The sequence below is a fragment of the Ranitomeya variabilis genome, chromosome 1, assembly GCF_051348905.1.
Source record: "Ranitomeya variabilis isolate aRanVar5 chromosome 1, aRanVar5.hap1, whole genome shotgun sequence".
Taxonomy (NCBI): domain Eukaryota; kingdom Metazoa; phylum Chordata; class Amphibia; order Anura; family Dendrobatidae; genus Ranitomeya; species Ranitomeya variabilis.
In genome coordinates, this window is record NC_135232.1 from 730,642,174 (window position 1) to 730,655,698 (window position 13,525).

Below are 13,525 nucleotides of genomic sequence, written 5' to 3' on the forward strand. Positions count from 1 at the left end.
TAACACATTCAGTGCCGCAGGGTCAGGGTCACACACACACACACACACACATTTGATGGTGGGTCAGGGTCACACATTTAGCACCGCAGGGTCACACGGGTATTTGGTGATGCAGGGTCAGGGTCACACACATTTGATGGTGGGTCAGGGTCACACACATTCAGCACCGCAGGGTCACACACACACACACATTTGATGGTGGGTCAGGGTCACACACACATTCAGCACCGCGGGGGTCACACGGGTGATGCAGGGTCACACGGGTATTCGGTGATGCAGGGTCACACACATTTGATGGTGGGTCAGGGTCACACACAGTCAGCACCGCAGGGGTCACACAGGTATTCAGTGATGCAGGGTCACACACACACAGTCAGCACCGCGGGGTCACACGGGTGTTTGGTGATGCAGGGTCACACACATTTGATGGCGGGTCAGGGTCACACACACATTCAGCACCGCGGGGTCACACGGGTATTCGGTGATGCAGGGTCACACACACATTTGATGGTGGGTCAGGGTCACACATTCAGCACCGCGGGGTCACACACGTGTGACGGTGTCGCAGGGTCAGTGTTTATCAGGCCTCCTCGCCCTGTAAATAACATCTGGCTGCGTTGCTCTGTCTGTCGGCGGATAGATAATAACACGGCTCGTCATTACCTCCGTGGCCACAGACGCTGCTGTGTGAGGAGCATAGCGCACCGCCGGCCTCTCCCGCGGGGGTGTCTCGGCCTCCTCACAGGTTGCTCTATGCAGCTCCCGAGGCCTCGAGTACAATGAACGCGAGGCCGGAGAGGAGGCTGCAATACCCAGAAATCACACGGCCTCCACCAAGATGGCGGCACACATGCACTCACCGTACTACCTCACCATCATGGCACCCAGACTGCTACTGATTCAGGCAGCAGGACGCGCGTACAAGACGTCTTCTGTGAACCCGCCCTGCACATGACGTCACGGTTACTTATTGGTTCCTTATGGTAACAGACACATGCTGTGTCCAATAAACGCTCGAGATTGTTTAGCTCACTGAAACTCATACGGTGGGCGTGGTAATGTGGTAATGGAAGCCTCACTGGGTCCGAAAGCTTCTGTGAGAGGTTGTCGCGTGTGAGTGACGTAGGGGTGTCAGTCATGAGCTGGTCCGTGTCCCGAGTGTCCGCTGCGCTCCGGAGCTCCGGGGTCCGCCGCCTGCTCAGCGACAGCAGCGTCTCCCGGGAGCACCTGGAGGGGCTGGTGAAGAAGGACAAGGTGGTGGTGTTCATGAAGGGCTCCCCGGCTCAGCCCCTGTGCGGCTTCAGTAACGCGGTGGTGCAGATCCTGCGGATGCACGGGGTGGACAAGTACGCGGCCTATAACGTGCTGGAGGACCAGGACCTGAGGCAGGGTGAGAGCTGGAGGGTGTGTGAGGGACTCTGTGTGTATGAGGGGAGGGGATGGGAGCTATGTGTGTGGGGGGGGGAGGGGATGGTGAGGGGTGCTGTGTGTAGGGGAGTGGTGGGGGAGGGGATGTTGGGGGTACTATGTGTGGGGGAGGGGATGTTGGTACTATGTGTGGGGGAGGGGATGCTGGGGGGTGCTATGTGTGGAGGAGGGGATGCTGGGGGGTGCTATGTGTGGGGGGAGGGGATGCTGGGGGGTGCTATGTGTGGAGGAGGGGATGCTGGGGGGTGCTATGTGTGGGGGGAGGGGATGCTGGGGGGTGCTATGTGTGGAGGAGGGGATGCTGGGGGGTGCTATGTGTGGGGGGAGGGGATGCTGGGGGGTGCTGTGTGTGGGGGGAGGGGATGCTGGGGGGTGCTATGTGTGGGGGGAGGGGATGCTGAAGGGTGCTATGTGTGGGGGGGGGGGGGAGGGGATGCTGAAGGGTGCTGCGTGTGTGTGTGTGTGTGTGTGTGGGAGGAGGCCTGTATGTGTATGGCTCCTGTGTTATGCGTTGTGGCCCCCGCATTATGTGCAGTTCTTCCCAGGGGCTGATGCTCTTGTGTTATTTAACTTCTTATAAATTGTATCACTCCTGTTCAGCCCTTGTAGAGTCAGAAATGGCTCCCAACACAACATCGCGTGTCCCCCCACAAACCAGCTCTTCCCCTAACCCTGGTCCCTGCTGCTTCTGTTCTTTGCAGTACGCTGAACCCCACACAGTTTAGTGACATTGAGCCTGCTGAGCTCTGACACTGGCTCAGTGATGGAGGAGCCCTCAGCCTCCCGATCACTGCTTTCCTCTCTATCCCCAGGATGCAGCCACCCATGAAATAAAGATGTCGTGCAGGGGGCGGCCACTTGGGCAGGATGCCACTGTTTCCACCTCTGTGGCTGACCGTAGCCGGGTCACGTGGCCTGCTGGTCACCTATAGCCCAGGTCTGCCCATAATGAGGATTGTTGTGTCCGTCCTGCAGGTATTTCCCTTCTTTATTGTTGTCAAAATCATATCTCCAGAAAAGCAACTCGCTAATGTACAGGAATCCCTGGAGTTAGCAGTCCAGAAGTATTAGAAGTGGGGCTAATATCCATTGGCCAGCCCCCCATACACATCAGACCCATCAACATAAGCGGGGTCTGCCCACATTAGTCTGTGTATAACAGGGAGCAGTAGCCATGAGATGTAGTGTTGTCCGTGACTGTGCAGCGCTGAGGGCTCCTAATCTCCCAGATCTGCATATAATGGTGATTGTGCAACTTAATCACTGACCAAGCTAAAACGTCATCCCCGTGTGGTCAGCGCTGGAAAGTTCTCTCTGGTGTCCGTATTTCTAGGTCCTCCATTCTTCTGCCCGTATTTCTAGGGGTTGTTTGCATTTTCTGACCTGTATACGGGGGTCCTGAGTAGAGTCCTCCTCTCCTGTGCCCATATTTGTAGGGGTGGTTTTACTCTTTTCTGGCCCGTATATGGGGCCCCGGCAGAGTCCTCCTCCTCTCTTTTGCCCGTATTTCTAGGGGTTGTTTGCATTTTCTGACCTGTATACGGGGGTCCTGAGTAGAGTCCTCCTCTCCTGTGCCCATATTTGTAGGGGTGGTTTTACTCTTTTCTGGCCCGTATATGGGGCCCCGGCAGAGTCCTCCTCCTCTCTTTTGCCCGTATTTCTAGGGGTTGTTTGCATTTTCTGACCTGTATACGGGGGTCCTGAGTAGAGTCCTCCTCTCCTGTGCCCATATTTGTAGGGGTGGTTTTACTCTTTTCTGGCCCGTATATGGGGCCCCGGCAGAGTCCTCCTCTCTTTTGCCCGTATTTCTAGGGGTTGTTTGCATTTTCTGACCTGTATACGGGGGTCCTGAGTAGAGTCCTCCTCTCTGGTGCCCATATTTGTAGGGGTTGTTTTACTCTTTTCTGGCCTGTATGTGGGGCCCCGGCATAGTGTATTTCTAGGGGTTGTTTCCATTTTCTGGCTTGTATACGGGGGTCCTGAGCAGAGTCCTCCTCTCCAGTGCCCGTATTTGTAGGTGTTTTCCCTTACGGGGGTCCTGAGCAGAGTCATCTCTTTTTGCCTGTATTTGGAGGGGTTGTTTTTCATTTGTTTCATGTTTTGCGCTCATTGCTATAACTATCCTGTTACTAATTAGGTGCTTGCTGAATGGCTAATATGTGGTAACATTTCCATGACTCTGATCCTCTTTTTGGGAGGTGTCCCCTTGTCTCTGCCCTTGACCTTCTCCTACTTGTCTCCATGTAACACTAAATGGGTTTACATGATACAGTGTGACAACACAGATTGTCCTTAAAGGGGACATAACCTATAAATCTCCCTATAGAAAAACAGGTGTTCAATGGTTTGTACTAGCTGATAATCATACCACCAATGTTTCTAAGGGTGGGCTTCCTGTGACGCTGCTGATACATGTAGCTGAGAATGAGTTTCCCTTAGATTTTAGCACTCCTTTCCCACCACCAGCGGACTTGGCGTTCTTCTAGGTTCAGCAGCTGAGATGCAATGAAATGATTAAGTTTCTATACTGAGTGTTTCAGTGACTGATTTTCCAGATCTCTGATTGCTGTCAGTGAATGGGATCAATCATTGCTTCCAGGTCTTGGCTAAGGTACCTTCACACTGAACAACTTAACAACGATAACGATAGCGATCCGTGATGTTGCAGCGTCCTGGATAGCGATATCGTTGTGTTTGACACGCAGCAGCGATCAGGATCCTGCTGTGACATCGTTGGTCGGAGCTAGAAGGCCAGCACCTTATTTCGTCGCTGGATCACCCGCTGACATCGCTGAATCGGTGTGTGTGACGCGGATTCAGCGATGTCTTCACTGGTAACCAGGGTAAACATCGTGTTACTAAGCGCAGGGCCGCGCTTAGTAACCCGATATTTACCCTGGTTACCATTGTAAATGTAAAAAAAACCCAAACACTACATACTTACATTCCGGTGTCTGTCGGGTCCCCCGGCGTCCGCTTCCCTGCGCTGTGTCAGCGCCGGCCGGCCGTAAAGCAGAGCACAGCGGTAACGTCACCGCTCTGCTTTACGGCCGGCGCTTACACAGTGCAGGGAAGCGGACGCCGGGGGACGCGACAGACACCGGAATGTAAGTATGTAGTGTTTTTTTTTTTTTCTTTACATTTACACTGGTAACCAGGGTAAACATCGGGTTACTAAGCGCGGCCCTGCGCTTAGTAGCCTGATGTTTACCCTGGTTACCCGGGGACTTCGGCATCGTTGGTCGCTGGAGAGCTGTCTGTGTGACAGCTCTTCAGCGACCACACAACGACGAAACGGCGACGCTGCAGCGATCGGCATCGTTGTCTATATCGCTGCAGCGTCGCTTAATGTGACGGTACCTTTAGGCTCTGTGCACACGTTGCGGATTTGATTCTGCAGATCTGCAGCTGTTTTCCATGCGTTGTACAGTACCATGTAAACGTATGGAAAACGAAATCCGCAGTGCACATGCTGCGGAAAAAGAAAGCGCGGAATCGCAGCGTTGTTTATTCCGCAGCAGGTCAATTCTTTGTGCGGATTCCGCAGCGGTTTACACCTGCTCCTCAATAAGAATCCGCAGGTGTAAAACCGCAGGTGGAATCCGCACAAAAACCACGGAAAAACCACGGGTAATCCGCAGTGCGGTTTACCTGCGGATTTTTTTGGAAAATCCACACACCATTCCACAACATGTGCACATAGCCTTAGCTCTTCTTGTGCTGCTGATCTCGCAGAGGTGTGGTGCTGGTACTATAACGCTGCCCCAGTGACCATCCGGGTGGGGCGCACATGTTGCTATTGTGCCCACCGTGGATCGAGTGCATTGCTTCCTGGAAAGGGGGATATGAGCTATGAGATGTAAGATTGTAGAGCTGTGGGGTCGGGGAGGCATTGCCAGCTGTGGTTGATGGCAGAGAACAATAGATTGCCAACGAATTTTGGATTTACAGATCTTTTTAATACGGAATTTGTAAGAAGAACCTCTTCTTTCTATCACAGGGGTGAAGAATTACTCCAACTGGCCCACCATCCCGCAGGTGTTCCTGAACGGAGAATTTGTGGGGGGCTGCGACATCCTCCTACAGATGCACCAGAGCGGAGACCTGGTGGAGGAGCTGAAGAAGCTGGGGATCCGCTCCGCACTATTAGACGCAGAGCCGAGCCAAGAAAAGAAGTAACGGGGGAGCTCCGCCTGCGCTGTGAACTATTTATATGGACCCTCCCCTGAGGAGGCGACCTGTCCCGTCCGCACCGGAGAAGCCTTATGTTTTATGAACTGTACAGCCGTGGAGCCGGCAGGAGACAAAGCTCACGTTCTTACAGGGCAGGTCCATCCTATATCTGTAGAGAAGGATTGTATGATTGTCCGGATACTGACCAGAGGGATGTAATGATCGCACTAGAGGCAATTAAAGTATAATTATCTAGAATTATCCGCAGCCGTCCTGTCTCGTGTCTACAGACATCGTCGTGTCATTGATTTCTTTTGGAAGAGAAGTTAGCTACTTCCTCCCACACTGAAGTCACTATTCAGCTATTCCTCCCATCATTTTATTCCACATTTTACAGAAAGATTTAATCCTCTACGGTCAGGGGTGTAAGGTGGGGTCTCGCTGTGATTGACTTCCGGAAGAGCGGCGAGAGGGAACGAGGGGCCACTCGGTGACAGAAAAGACCAACTCCGGAGAGTGATTATGGTTCCCCGAGAAGCAAGATTTTTTTCCCTCCACCTCTCACTTTGTGACTTGACCTTGTGGCCCTTTGGTTTCTTCTCTGCTCCCATGTGAGGCTCCTGTATTAGTCTATACAACTACATGATGAACACTGCAAACCTGAGAGCCACTATTGGGGCCCCGGCTGCCAGTACACCTTACTTATAGTCTTAAGTCAGGTTGATGGGCTGACACAGGGGCCCCATACTTCGAACAGTGTTGGATGCCATAGTCTTTACTGGTTTTGTTATGTAAGGGGTAAAATGCGATTTACAGCTGACCTAGCTGCTGAGGATATGGGCTCAGTGGGAAAGGGTTAATTAAAGGGATTGTCCCCAGGCCTAGTTGGGATGTAAATTTGTAATGAAGAATAGGGCTGTGGCATCCTGAGAGTTTATCCCCATTGTGGTCGTCTCCAATGTATCGCAACCAGTATAATCTTCATATAGCGCCAACATATTCCACATTCCACAGCGGGGGATCCTGATGAATGTGGAATAAACAGGTTTCCAGGAAACGTGTGAGAAAAGTCTGATTAGGGGGCGTGATGGATGGCTGCTCTTAAAATGGAGGATGGTGGGAATCAGATTATACAGATTAGCGCATTCCAGGGAACTGGAGCAGCACGAGGAAAGTGGAGGGGAGAGGGAGGATCAGATCGGTGTACGGCGGGATTCTACCACTTACCCGGATGGCTGAGGTCAGGGGAGAGAAGGATTGGGCAGCTCGCCTTCCGTAATGTAACTGTGGGAGATTTTTTTCTGTGCTATGTTGTGCATAAATATGTGATTCTTCAGAATTTCTTTTAGTCTATGCCTGATGAAGAGACCTGTGTAGTCTCGAAAGCTTGCAATTTGTTACCATCTTTTTAGTTAGGGTACTGTCACACAGTGCAATTTTCGTCGCTACGACGGCACGATCCGTGACGTTGCAGCGTCGTATGATTATCGCTCCAGCATCGTAGACTGCGGTCACACTTTGCAATCACGGCGCTGGAGCGATGCCGAAGTCCCCGGGTAACCAGGGTAAACATCGGGTAACTAAGCGCAGGGCCGTGCTTAGTAACCCGATGTTTACCCTGGTTACCAGTGTAAACGTTAAAAAAACAAACAGTACATACTCACATTCCGGTGTCTGTCCCCCGGCGTTCTGCTTCTCTCCACTGTGTAAGCACCATAGCCGGAAAGCAGAGCGGTGACGTCACCGCTGTGCTCGCTTTCTGGCTGGCCGGCGCTCACACAGTGCAGAGAAGCTGAGACGCCGGAGGACAGACACCGGAATGTAAGTATGTACTGTTTGTTTTTTTAACGTTTATGCTGGTAACCAGGGTAAACATCGGGTTACTAAGCGCGGCCCTGCGCTTAGTTACCCGATGTTTACCCTGGTTACAAGCGAACACATCGCTGGATCGCTGTCACACACAACGATCCAGCGATGTCAGCGGGTGATCAAGCGACGAAAGAAAGTTCCATACGATCTGCTACGACGTACGATTCTCAGCAGGGTCCCTGATCGCTGCTGCGTGTCAGACACTGCGATATCGTATGGATATCGCTAGAACGTCACGAATCGTACCGTCGTAGCGATCAAAATGGTACTGTGTGACAGTACCCTTAGTCATTAAAAAGTATCAACCACTGAGGACTCTCAATTCTAAACATTTTGGTGAGTTAAAGGGAATTGTCTTCATTTGTCTTTTTGAGGGAAAAAACCTTTCCCATCTTGTAGAAATTTTTAACAACTGGACAGAGGCGATTGACTTACGGACAGAGTTTTGCATTTGGTTTCTTGGTCTCATTCCTCCTTCTCATCTCAGGAAATCTTTAATCTGTTCCCTGCACACTTGTCGCTCGTCCTACACGCCCTCGCTGCTCACTGGAGATAGCGATTCACTGCGGAGATAATGGTGACGGCTGTCGGTTATACAGCTCGGAGGAAGCTGCCGAGAGCGGCGCTGATCTACAAGTGGGATACACCCAAACCTGAGAATCGGTGATTCCCAGTGTATAACCCTTAGGCTATTCTTATACTCTCCATATTCCATTAGTGTTGGCGCTGGCATATTCCGTTAAACAAATGTAGACATTTTGGCAATATTCTTTCATTATTTGCCTTTTTTTTTTTTTTTTTGTGTCAACCATATCTGCTCTTCATTGCTCTCCCAGCAGATGGCGCTGTGGCTGCATAACTATGTGGAAAGTATTTGCTGCCACCTGTGGTAAGAAGTGGTATAGCAGCTGATGAAAATTGCAATCTCTAAATTTGTGGCTCTTCAGATTTTAAAAACTACGACTCTCCTCATGAATGCTGGAAGTTATAGTATCACAGTAGCGGCATTATCCCAGGTGACGGCTTTGCATTTTAATTAAATCTAATGAAATCTTCCCCCCATGCGATATCGCTAAACCGAGCACTGACCTCCAGTATAGCTGCACTAGCCCAGTTTCTTATTTGTGCCTCTCGCAGGGATTTACTTAAGATGCTGATTACCAGAACTGGTCTCTGATCAATAGGTGAATTGATCCCGAGTCTCGCAGGATCTACTGAATCCATAGAATGGATTTGGGAAAATCTGAATTTAAATATTTAAAGTGACAGTACGTTCTCTGAAGAGTGACTGACTTAACCTCTTCACTGCTGACCATTAATTTTGTCTTATTGCGGACTTATAATACATTAATAGCATTAGTCTGTCTGCATTTTTTCACAGCTGAGTGTTTGTTACAAATGTATCAATGTCTGGACAGTCCTCTGAGAGAGCCTAAACTACAAGTGGATGTAATTTCCCTACACTGATACACGGTAACAGACAATGAGGAGTGAAGGAAGATTTGTGCTGCTGAAGTGTGTTGGCGAGATTGGACGCCATTGTAACAAACCCTCTGCTAACACTAGCAGAACGGTGTTTCTTAAATCTTGTCATTCACTGACAGTAAGCAGAGATCTTAAAGTAAAAAATCAAAGCACAAAACGTCAAGTGATGTACAAAAAGGCTGGGCCGGACGGGCAGATCTGCAGGATATGGTCTGACTGATGGGAATAAGCAGAAGTGAAATGACGGATGAGTGGCAGGACGCAGCCTGGAGCTGACAGTATCCACCCGGCTGCTGCCACCAGTCATCCCAGCTCACAGGATTTACTAATTTACTCGGAAATATTTGTATTCGCTGTCACACAGATCCTCCAGATTAACAGGAGCGTCACAAACTCAACGACTCCGCTCTGTTTCCGCCTGTGATACATCGGTTGCAGGGGCGATTCGTTGTGTCCTTTCTGACAATTTATATGCATTGTATTATTGTGTTATTACACATACAAATAATGAAGACACCTCAGTTGTAAGTACAGAAGGGTTCAATATAATAAGTGTATTCAAAAACATGACTTGTCACACTTTGCCAATTCAAAACATGAAGAGAAATGTAGATAATTTTTAACTACTGGTAATTTACAGAAAATAAAAAATGAACATTGTCTGTTCTAAAAAACCCGCAGAGTCTGCATTTGTCTTCACAAACTCACAATATGTATTTTTTATGAGGATTTCTCATTCCTGTGAATCACTAACCTAATATTTAGTTGTTAGTTTTTTAGATCTACGTCACATGTATGTTGCACAGAGTCACCAACTTCTGGCCCGTCACCTGTTATTCCAGCCCAGGACGCTTGGACGACATCCCACAATTTTTTGGCATTTGTTGGCTTTGCCTCAGAAATGGCATTTTTTCTGCCACCCCACAAGTGTCCCATCGGATTAAGGTCCGGGGATTGGGCTGGCCGCTCCATAACCCCAATTTTGTTGGACTGGACCCCAGATTTTGCTTGTTTACTGCTGTGTTTAGGGTCATAGTTTTGATGAAACCCCCATTTAGAGGGCATATACTCCTCAGCATAAGGCAACATGACCTCTTCCAGTATTGTAATATATCCAAACTGGTCCATGGTCCCTGGTGTGCGGTAAATAGGTCCGGCACCATAGTAAGAGAAACATGTCCATATGATGATGCTGGCACCACCATGCTTCACTGTCTGCAGTGTACAGTGGCTGAATGCAGAGTCTGGGGGTCGTCTGATGAACTGTCTGCGGCCCTTGGACCCAAAAAGAACAATTTTACTTCCATCAGTCCATAAAATATTTCTCCATTTCTCTTCAGGCCAGTTGATGTGTTCCTTGGCAGATTGTATCTGCTTCAGTACACGTCTTTTTTATAACAGTGGGACTTTGCAGGGACTTTTTACTAAGAGATTAGCGTCACACAGGCATCTTCTAACTGTCCCAGGCCTCACAGGTTACATGAGACGGTCTGTGATCATCCTGGAGCCGATCATTGGCTGAGCCTTAGCCATTCTGGCTATTCTTCCATCCATTAGAATGGTCGTCTCCATTTTCTTCTACGTCTCTCTGGTTTGGCTTTCCATTGTAAAGCATTGGAGATGACTTTAGCTGAACAGCCGATCATTGTCTGCACTTCTTTACAAGTTTTACCCTTTCCAAGTTTTTAACCAAAGTACGCTGTTCTTCTGTACAATGTCTGGAATGACCCATTTCTCAGGCTTTCAGGAGAAATGCAAGTACAACATGTCCTGGCTTAACCCTATGATAAGGGCCACCTGATTCACACCTGTATCTTCACAGAATGATTGACCGCACTAATTGATCTCCTCACTGCTATTATTGTGAACACACCGACATTCAATTAATTATTCTAAGGCCTTTTTCACACTTCCGTCTTTCAGCTCCCGTCACAATCCGTCGATTTTTGAGAATGTAGGATCCTGCATTTTCCCATAGACTTGTATTAGCGACGGATTGTGATGGATGGCCACACGTTTCGTCCGTCGTGCACTGGATCCTGTATATAAAAAAAAAAAAAATGGTCCGTCGGGCAGAGAAAATGTTCAGAGCAACGTTTTTTCTGCATGTCGGAAAATCTGTCAGCGATGCATCCTGCGCCCATAGGCTTCCATTGTAGCCAGTGACGGGCAGCGCAGGATGCATCGCTGACTGAAAAGCAGGAATCCAGCGACCGGTCCCGCCTTTTCAAACTGAGCATGCGTGGAAGAATTTCCCATCAGGGAAATTCTCTCTCTCTCACTCGCTCTTTCTCTTTTTACTGTTATTATTTATCAATAGTAACAAGATATAATGTGCAAAATAAAAAAAATCGCAATATTCTCACCTACCGATGTCCCGCGCAGCGTCACCGATGCTCCCGGCAGCTAGCGTTCCAAGTAATACATTGCAAAATCTTGCGCGGGAACGCCGGTAGGTGAGAATACTGCGATTTTTTTTTTTGATTTTTTTGATTTTTTTTTAACCTGGTTTGTGTTGTGTATGCGTTTTTTCAGCGGAAAACCGCTGCGAAGACGCATACACAACAGGTGCACATAGCCTTGACTTGTCCATCAGAAAGACGGGCCTAGTGCACACGTTTTCTACAATCTGCACAGGATCCGTCATTTCAACGTCTTGACGGATCCTGTGCAGATTTGGAAGACGGAAGTGTGAAAGATGCCTAATACACAGACTCGGAAACCTGCAGATTGTGAATGCGGAGTCTGGTGGTTTTCTTAGAATCTACTGCACCAACTAGTAAATTATGTGACATGTGGGAATATAATTTGTACCAAAAACTGATCAATCTGGTTAGTCCTATTGGACTGATAGTATTTTGAACACTACTGTATATAGTGTATTTACAACGGTGCTGTCTACGTGACCAAGATACTGCCGTGCTTTACAGTGCCAAGTCTAAAATAACCCCTCTGTGAAGGATGGGGGGATTTAATGGCACCTTACAATCCTCTCAAAATGTGCAGCTGTAACAGGACATCTGGCTCAGTAGGTGGTGCAGCTTTCTCTACTTCCAAAAAGAAAGTCACACCTCCACCAGCTTAGCTAGTGTCCAACCAGGTAGTATAACTGCTTTGTTCAGATAGCTAGGATTTCTTAAGGACATATGGACTTATCCTACGTCCTAGCCACACACCGGTTACATTTTCAACATCTCTTGAACTGGCCAAATGCCTTCCCGGGTCTCAATTCGTTATAGCACCCGAAGGGTGTGGCGTTATGTAAAATGACTAGTAGGAGTCAGGTAGCATAGCTGTGTTTGGTCTCTATGTGTAGCAGGGGCCTAGCTGGTCAGTTACACTGGATCAGTTACACTGATACGTCAAAAAACGGATCCGTTAGGACCGTTGCGACCGTTTTTACATCCGTTGTAACCGTTTTTTGACGGATCAGTTTTTTTAAAAAGGAGGATCTTAATGTGACTGGCTACTGGAAACTACTGGAAAACTATATATACAGTGTATTTACACCACATCTTTGAAAGGTTGTAGAGAAAGTGGCAAAGATGGAAGGGGTGCTGGCGAATATTGTGAAGATATGTGCGGATTTCACTTTTGAGGCTAATAGGTTGGCAGTCATCGTTCGAGACGAGGGAGAAAGACTGCGCATCCTGCGGCAGCGGCGGAAGAGAAGGCTGTGGATCCATTATATCACAGCCCAACGCATGACCCGTGGCGTTTATTTCACACTGTATATTGAATTGAGGGAAAATCCTGAAAAATTCTTCAGCTATGTGCGCATGAAAGCGGAAAATTTTGAAATTTTGTTGGGCCATGTTGAAGAATCAATACGGAGACGAGACACCCAGATGCGCTTCTCCATATCACCAGCGGAGCGTCTGATGGTGACTATTCGGTAAGCTATTCTTTTTTTTTTATGATTCTCATTCATCAGACTTATAACTGTAATGTTGTTTTTTGAAGTTTTTATTAATTATTGTCTGTTCCTTTTGTTAGCAGATTCCTTGAAACTGGAGAATCGTTTTCATCCCTACATTTCCAGTTCAGGCTTGGGATATCCACAATCTCAGGGATCATCAGAGAGACCTGCCGGGCATTGTGGGATTGCTTACAAGCGGAATACATTCCAGAGCCATCACAGGAGAGGTGGCTGGAGATTGCCCACAATTTTGAAGAAAGTTGGGAATGATGCATGTCCTGACACCTTACAGTCTTAGCTACGATACTCTGCTTGTCCTGTCACCTTTTTATCGTAGTTGCGATGCTCTGCGTATTTTGGCTGCTTTCTATCATAGCTGTGATGCTATGCATGTTCTGGCTCCATTCTATCGTAGCTATAATGCTCTGCATGTCCTGACACCTTTCTATTATGACTGCAATGCTCTGCATGTCCTGAACCCTTTTAAGGATAGCTGTGATGCTCTGCATGTCCTGTCCCCTTTCTGTCATAGCTGTGATGCTCTGCATGTCCTGACCTCTTTCTATCGTAGCTGTGATGCTCTGTGTGTATGTCCCCTTTCCATCATAGCTGTGATTCTCTTCGTTCCTGACCCCTTCTATAGTAGCTGTG

General features: G+C 48.4%; 1 protein-coding gene and 1 non-coding gene across 2 annotated transcripts; one reads left to right on the forward strand and one right to left on the reverse strand.

The window, feature by feature from the left end:
• Positions 1 to 557: 557 nt before the first annotated feature.
• Positions 558 to 810, reverse strand: LOC143797467 (small Cajal body-specific RNA 13). The gene has a single exon (XR_013220491.1).
• A 254-nt stretch (positions 811 to 1,064) lies between these two features.
• GLRX5 (glutaredoxin 5) lies at positions 1,065 to 5,862 on the forward strand. Its single transcript, XM_077268692.1, has 2 exons — positions 1,065 to 1,390; positions 5,429 to 5,862. The coding sequence occupies exons 1-2, from the start codon at positions 1,138 to 1,140 to the stop codon at positions 5,605 to 5,607; spliced, it is 432 nt and encodes a 143-aa protein (XP_077124807.1). The 5' UTR covers positions 1,065 to 1,137; the 3' UTR covers positions 5,608 to 5,862.
• Positions 5,863 to 13,525: the final 7,663 nt, after the last annotated feature.